The sequence below is a fragment of the Acanthisitta chloris genome, unplaced genomic scaffold, assembly GCF_000695815.1.
Source record: "Acanthisitta chloris isolate BGI_N310 unplaced genomic scaffold, ASM69581v1 scaffold39336, whole genome shotgun sequence".
Lineage (NCBI taxonomy): Eukaryota > Metazoa > Chordata > Aves > Passeriformes > Acanthisittidae > Acanthisitta > Acanthisitta chloris.
The window spans coordinates 25,424-33,430 of record NW_008680441.1 but is presented as its reverse complement, the minus strand read 5'-3'; the positions used below and the strand labels follow the sequence as shown (position 1 = coordinate 33,430).

The 8,007-nt window shown below is 45.9% G+C and overlaps 2 protein-coding genes across 2 annotated transcripts; both read left to right on the top strand.

Moving 5' to 3' along the window:
• Nucleotides 1–212: 212 nt before the first annotated feature.
• On the top strand, nucleotides 213–1,219 carry P2RY14 (purinergic receptor P2Y, G-protein coupled, 14). The gene is given in 2 exon segments (XM_009077704.1): nucleotides 213–1,158; nucleotides 1,161–1,219. Coding segments are annotated over 2 exon segments (1,005 nt in total).
• Nucleotides 1,220–6,608: 5,389 nt separating this feature from the next.
• On the top strand, nucleotides 6,609–7,688 carry GPR171 (G protein-coupled receptor 171). The gene has a single exon (XM_009077705.1). It carries the CDS (start codon nucleotides 6,609–6,611, stop codon nucleotides 7,686–7,688), a length of 1,080 nt encoding a protein of 359 aa, XP_009075953.1.
• Nucleotides 7,689–8,007: the final 319 nt, after the last annotated feature.

Genomic DNA, 8,007 nt, shown 5'->3' with positions numbered 1-8,007 from the left:
AGCATGCCCTTGAACACCACCAGAAAGGGAGATGGCACCACTCTGTACCCCTGCTGGGAGTGCTGTGGCGTGGGAATGTGGTCAGTTCTGAGAGGCATGCTGAGCTTCTTTGGAAGTAAGAGTAGAAAACTTATGGTAATTTACAGAAAGCCAAGCACCACTCTGTCCTACTGAGATACTCTTTCTCTGCTTCTAGGAACGAAGAGACTAAAATGTTCAACTCCAGCACAAACTCCTTGGGAAACAACTGCAGCTACAACAAAGTGATAACAACGAGAGTCATTCCCCTGCTCTACAGCTTCATCTTCCTGGCAGGGTTCTCGCTGAATGTCGTGGCAGCCTGGGTCTTTCTGCACGTCTCCAGCACAAAGAGTTTCATTGTCTATCTCAAAAACATCGTCGTGGCCGATCTCCTCATGAGCCTGACCTTTCCTTTCAAAATCTTTGCCGACTCAGGACTTGCATCTCCAGAGCTGAACCTATTTGTGTGCAGATACTCCGCGGTCGTGTTCTACACGAGCATGTACATTGGGATCACCTTTTTTGGCCTCATTGGGTTTGACAGATACTACAAAATTGTAAAGCCTTTGTTCACCTCCTTTTTCCATACAGTTAACTACAGCAAGGTGATATCTGTAGTCATATGGCTACTGTTAGGGCTGATATCATTCCCAAATATGATTTTAACTAATGAAATCACTAAAGACAGTGATCCCATGGAATGTATGGGCCTTAAAAGTGAGCTCGGGAAAAAATGGCATGAAGCATCAAGTTACATTAGCATAGGGATTTTCTGGGTTGTCTTTTTCCTATTAATTTTATTTTACACTTCCATATCTAAAAAAATATATAGCTCTTACAAAAAGTTCCGGAGGAACTCAGATGTGGCCAGGAGGAAAACCAGCCGGAACATATTCAGCATCATGTTTGTGTTTGTCGCCTGCTTTGTGCCCTACCACCTCTGCAGGGCCCCCTACACCGTGAGCCAGACTGGCTCCAAGTTCTCCTGCCAGACCCAGAAATCGCTGTTCTATGCCAAGGAGTTCACTCTGATATTCTCTGCTGCCAACGTCTGCCTTGACCCCATCATTTATTTCTTCCTCTGCATCCCCTTTAGAGAAAAGCTGTACCAAAAACTGCATCTCTAGCTTCACGTGAGGGTGAAATTTCTAAATCCAGGAGATCAAAGACACTTCAGAAAAGCATAAACACCATGTAGGTTTGGGGCTGCACAATAATGCACATTTCAGAAGTTACTCATGAATGTAAATGTCCCAAAGAAACAGCAGATGAGAACCAGCAACAAACAGCAAAGGAGTTTCAGCACAAAACACCAAGTGCTGTTTCTCTGTCTAAAACCATTACTGCATGTGCCAATCCATTCACTATGGGGTGCTTCAGCTGATGCTGTGATTGCATTGGAGTGTGATACAACCCACCCGGACCTCAAAAACAGCGAGAGGAGTACCTGGAGCAGCAACTTCTGGAGCTCCAGGCCATGGGTCTCTGAAAGGGTCATCCAACAGACCCAGAACCAACTCATTTACTCTGTTTCTCACCCAGCCAGACACAACATAAGATGGTCACCAAACCAGCCTGACAGCCTTGGCAACAACCAGTGGCAGGGGCAGAGCCCTTGGAAGCAACACAAGGACATTCAGCATGAAGCACTCAGACTTAGCCTCCACCAGCCCATCCAAGGGGACTGAGATGACACTCCAAAGGAAAGCTCATGTATCTACTGGGTTACAGAGCAAAGGGCTGGAGGCAATGCACAACTTAAGAAAGGACTCTGCCAACAACTGAGGGGGAAAGACAATAAATAAATAACAATAAATAAAAAATATACACTGCAAATCCTCACAGATCTGTACAAAGCCTGAAAAAACCTTGAAAAAAATATGTATGTATCTAAGTTTTCTTAAGGGAAACATTCTATAAAATTAAGAATTACACATGCCTATTTGTCACCCTTGGGCACCAAATGTCAGGATGTTTCTATAAGATGCAATGTTCAGTATAAACTACTATAAAGTAAATAGCACAGTTACCCTGCAGCGTCTTCCTCAGGAGTACTCTGAACTAACCTGGTGAAAACAAACAAGTCCACACCAAACTGTTAGCAACTCCCTCCCTGCTGGTGCAGGAGGCAAGAACATCACAGAGCCACCCGGGAACACATAGGTACAGCTTGTCTAGGAACTCCAGGAACATTTAAATCCAGAAGGAATGGTTTGTTGGTTTTCCCATGCTTTTGGCATCGTGACAAAGCATTTCTGTCTGTACCAAGGTAGCAGTTGAGAGCCACCAACCCGCTCTGTACAAATATAATCTCTTTTATAACTCTGTTCTTCAGTGCAGCTTTTTTTTTTCTTAATTGAGTTTGTCATTGTACAGGGAAAACCCACCAGGGCATAAAGTCCCCACTGAAGCTTTCAGGCAGTGGTTCTGGAGGCTGAATGCTTTCATTTTACTTAACAAATAAGTATAGGAACAGAAATACCATGTGCTTCACTTTCTTGTCACTGAGTTTCAGTTTAGTCCTAACAGATAAGGATGGAAGGTTTTTAATCATCTGGTCCTTGCACCTTCACCCAGGCTATGGGTAACTCCTCTTGGTCTGACACCAGCATTCTGCAGCAGCAGGATTCTACCACCCCACAGGATTGTATTCCAGCTAAAGCTCCGGACACCTTTTCTGAGTTCACACACATCTTTGTGGCGCAAAATTGCCTCCGTGTTTCCCACTTGCCGGGAGAGCAGTCCCAGCCTGATCCCAGTGAGCACCAGCACCCCATGCCTGGGTCAGCATAGGTGTCCATTGGGCCCTGGGGGTCCCTAACCCAAACCTGCCCCCCGGGACCACAGGAGGAGGCTGAGTTCTGGTTGTGTTTGTTACAGACCATCCATAAAAGATTATTTATATGGCCCTTTCAGAGCTTCTCGACTGTCAGACTGAGGCTCTGCAGGCCCTGCCCTCCCAGCAAGAGAACCAGCCTGCTGGGAAAGGGACTCTGGTGCTTTGGGGAAAATTTTTTGTCATTTATGGCAAAAACATTCAGCTCCCTACACAGCAGGGCTTGGTATTTGGCTACATAAATCCACATAATCTCAGCTGTGAAAGATCACTGGCATAGACAGACAAAAACACTTCCACAACATATATGTGAATAACTTTTTAATTGCTTAGCAAGCTTTGAAAAGATCATTTATGTTGTATAGTTGTGTCCTCGCCCAACCAGATTACAACCTTGGAATGACAAGAAGCTACATGTAGGCACCAGGGGAAAGGATGGTGATCCACCCCCTGGTTCACAAGGGACACTACACTTCCAGTTTTTGGTTGATATTGAAGAAATGCGCCTCCTACAGCTTCACTACTCAGGAAATGCTCCTGTGCCCTCAACCCTGCTGCAATCCCACCCTGAGAGTGACAAGTCCCAAATAACACCAGTGTCAAGCCAAGCCTCTGCCCCATCTCCCCAGCCTTGCTTCTCACTTTGCTGGATGAAGTAGGGCCAGTATTTTTCAGCACTGGGTAAATTAACCCTTTCACACCTCTGATACCCCAAGACAGCTCCTCACACTCCCTGGGAACTCCTTCCCAGGTCTGCTTTCCTCCCAAGACACTCTGCAGGAAGGTGTTCTGGGTTAGACCACGACAGAAGGGCAGATTGCTCCACAGTAAAGGTTTATCCAACCATCACTTTGTCTTTTAGACCTGGAAAAGTTTCCTGAGCTGTAAACTGACTCTGCAGAAAAGTGGAGACCAACAGACAGAGACAGAAGCAACTGACAGTGCTGCAGTTTGGGCTTAAAAAACCCCACAAGTATGGTAAGATCAGTTTGGCATGAGCACATCATCATGAAATGAGTCCATGTTTGTTCACAACTGGACACAGGATCACTCCAGATTATGAAGCTTTGCAAACATTTTGACAAATATGGTCTGAACTTGAAGCTTATGAGTGAACTTAAAACCAGACATTCTTCATCTGTTCCTTCACAAAGCTCTGGTACACGATTTGTAAATTCCTGTGGATTCCCAGCTAGAACCAAGTGCCAACAGCTGGAGTTTCAGTATTGCTGTCAGTACCTCACCTCCAGCATGGGGTCAGACTTCTCTCATGGCATGCAAAAAAACCCCAAACTAAATCAAAGCAACAACAAAAAAAAAATTCCCCTACTTCCCTAATGTGTCATTTTGATTTTAAATAGTGCTTGGCAAATGTCCAAAGGTTCAGAATGTTATTTCCAATCAGCAAAATCCCTACATGCCTTCAAATCTGCAAATTAGGGCTCAATGTAGGACAAACACTCGTGAGATTCCCAAAGCCTGGAACTTCATAAGGGAATATTACAATGAATGAGGACTGACTACAGTACAAAATCCTGGTTCCAGACAGATTTCGAATGTGAGAGATATGGCAAGAACAGAGTTTCAGATGTTTACAAACAAAAGCAAAGAAATAGCCACTGATGACACAAAACCTCAGGTCAGGGATCCAGGACTGACTGGATGGACTTTTGGGAGTCACATGAGAAAGTTCACACACTGGGCTGACCAAACCACATATCTCATCACCCTTACATCTGTGAACACATAGTAAACTCAAACACAAATCCTCAGCCTTGAAACCAGCAGGAGAGAGTGCACAGGGCAGTACCACAGGGGTCAGCCAGGCCAGAGCTCCATTCTCTATCCCAGTCAGCAACCTGACACAGGCAGGTCTAGCACCTCTTATCATCTTCCCTCTACAAAAATGTACTGGGAACCATAAAACCGTGTGAGACTGGCCACAGCAATACATCTGACCAGGCTGTTCCACAGCCCATTGCCCATCACTCCGGGTTTGCCCTGCTCAGCACCTCGGGCTCGAGGAGCTGCACGGGTGGAGAGGCTCTGCCCTCCGTGTGCCTCTGCCCCAGGAACAGGAAAGAGAAGTCTCTGGGCTGTTCCATGAGCACTTACGTGTGTCTGTCACCGCTCCTTCGGGTAACTTCCACGTGATTTGGCTGTTTGAGCGCTGGGTTCAGCTGCGTCAATCAGCTCAGTTAAAACCACAGCCACATGCTCAGAGCCCACAGAGGCAGCCCAAGGAGGTCACACGCCATCAGGCTGGAGAGCAGTCACTGAGCGACATCAGACCTTCACAGACCAATGCTCAGCAGACCCCAGGCCACAGCTACAGGTATGTGCTTTCAGTCTGTCTGTTCCAGCCTGCTTAGACCTACGTGAATATACAGCCTGAAACCTGTGCCGAACACACAGGAGGTTGGGCTCAGGCATTTAGCAAACCAGTGCCAGTAGCCACTCTCACCCGGCCACAGCTGTACCCTCAGGGGCTCCAGTCCAAGCAGCCCCTCAGGGCTGGATTTGCTGGTGCCTCCTCACCCTGCACAGGACGAGGATGAGCTGAGCTGCACTGTGCCACGGCACAGGAAACTCCAGTGCCCTGGGACCACGGCAGTGAGCCCAGACACCGAGAGCACTGCCTGCCCTCACCCAGACCCAATTCAACCCAGCTACCTGTTCTCAGGACAACAGACATCGGCAGAAAGAAAATCAAACTGTTTTTTTCCCCATGTTAAACAGCTAGAGTATCTGAAAAAATTTTGGTTTACACATTATGCGCATCTTGGTATGTATTTTACAGCAGAAAATACATGTGCAGTTGCAGTACTTCTCTTACATTGTATTTTAAAATTAGGAACAATATAAAGAGATAGAAACATAGCAGACTGATGCTACTCAAGTCATAAATGTATGGAGTTTCAATCCATGAAACTCGAAGGAACATGCCCTTCTTTCCCAAAGCCATTCTATGCAGCAGCCTGACAGTGCAGCAAACAGACCACAAACCCCTCTGTCATGGGGCTGTGTATTTAGCTAAAATAGGACCAAAATTCTCTACTTTTCTTTCCTGTAACTTCTAGTGAAGACTAAAAAGGAGGTGGAAAAAATCACTTGTTATCTGCCTCTTTCAACATGTGCTTTTTCTAAAGGCTTCATAGAAACATACAATTAATTTGCTCAAGTGGGAAGAGAGAGCAGTTTGCAAACCCTTAGCAGTGATCAGAACCATTTGCTCACCCATCTGATATATCCATTTATTAGTCTGACAGAACATTCACTCAGAACTCCCAATGCATTTTCATAGAAGACTACTATAAATATTACCTTTTCTTAGGCAAAGTGTTCAAAAATTATCAAGTTTTAGTACAACTATGATTAACCAGAAGCTTAAACAGTTTCAAATCTTTTTCTCTGGAGTTCTGGCTGGAGAGGATGTTGAACCAAACACACTCAGAAAGGCTGCTCTAGTGGAAAAGCTGCTCAGAAGACTCTGTGCTTTCAGGAACAAACCGTAATGCATTCATAGCTTTTCCAATGTGAAAACAAAGCCCTCTTGAATATCTCAGAAGCAGCAGGAAGAGAGAGAGAAACATTTCTTCCCAATTGCATTTTTTTCTTTAAATTAGTCAAACAAAATTCCTAGAGAACAACTACAGTCGCTCAGGAAAGGTTGATGTCATTGATGTCCTCTTGGTTCATTTTGTAGGTCCTTGATATCTCCCCTCAGCAAAGCCAACTCAAGGAGTTAACAATGTCAGGCAACAATTCAGACTGCCATGTCCATGATGAAATGGAACCTTTTACCTACTTCTACTACCTGATTTTTCTTATGGGCTTTATTGGAAGCTGTTTCGCACTGTGGGCATTCACACAGAAGGATCAGAAGCAGAAGTGTATGAGCATCTACTTAATCAACCTCCTCACTGCAGATTTCTTGTTGACTTTGACATTGCCAGTGAAGATTATTGTTGACCTAGGAGTTGCGCCCTGGAACCTGAGAATATTCCATTGCCAAGTGACAGCCTGTTTCATCTACCTCAACATGTACCTATCGATCATATTCCTGGGGTTTGTGAGCATGGATCGCTGCCTCCAGCTGATGCACAGCTCGAAGATCTACCGCATCCAGGAGCCTGGGTTTGCCATGATGCTGTCTGCAGTCGTGTGGACCTTGGTTCTGCTCCTCACTGTGCCCAACATGGCTATCCCCATAAAACACATTGAAGAAAGACCTGGTGTGGGCTGCATCGATCTCAAGACGCAATTCGGGAAGGACTGGCACGTGTTCACTAATTTCATATGCACTGCAATATTCCTGAACTTCTCAGCTGTGATCCTGATTTCCAATTTCCTTGTTGTTAGGCAGCTGTACCGCCACAAGTACAGTGAGAGCTATGGCAGCGTGAGGAAGGCACTGACCCACATCCTGCTGGTTACAGCCGCGTACCTGCTCTGCTTCGTGCCCTACCATATCGTGCGCATCCCCTACACGCTGAGCCAGAGCGACACCATCACCAGCTGCCCCCTCAAACGGGCTCTCTTCAAAGCTAAGGAGTCCACCTTGCTGTTTGCCATCTCAAACCTCTGCTTTGACCCCATTCTCTATTACCATCTCTCCAAGTCCTTCAGGCTGAAATTCACGGAGACGTTTGCATCACCCAAGGAGACAAAGGCTCTCACAGAGACAGAGGTGCAGCACAGCAGTGAACAGCAGATGCACAGTCCTGACTCTGAAGCACAGGAGGAGGCTGTGCCCACCTGTAGCACTGACAGCCACTGGGTGACTGCAAGCATGGCCACCGCGGCTGATGACACTCCTGATAAGTCGTGAGCCCAAGCAGAAGGAAAAGACTTGATCAATCAATCCCCATCACTGTGTTACACACTCACACAGAGGGTCTGAGCACACAGAGCCTCCAATGATGCCGTCCACAAACAGCTCAATCCACGGTGGTGACCCACCAGGGACCAGCAACACGTCAGAATATGTGTTCAGACTCAAACATACCTTAGAATTATTTATGGCAAACACCTGAACTCACCTTTTTTAAGTTAAATATTATGTATTTACTATATAAAACAACTTGGTGTGATCAAGTGAAGAAATTATTTAATGGCAGTTCTTCAGCTGCAAAGTTTTCACACATAGG

Bases quoted from the DNA above. Each gene is read 5' to 3' on its own strand.
- GPR171 (XM_009077705.1), top strand. From the start codon at position 6,609: ATGTCAGGCAACAATTCAGACTGCCATGTCCATGATGAAATGGAACCT.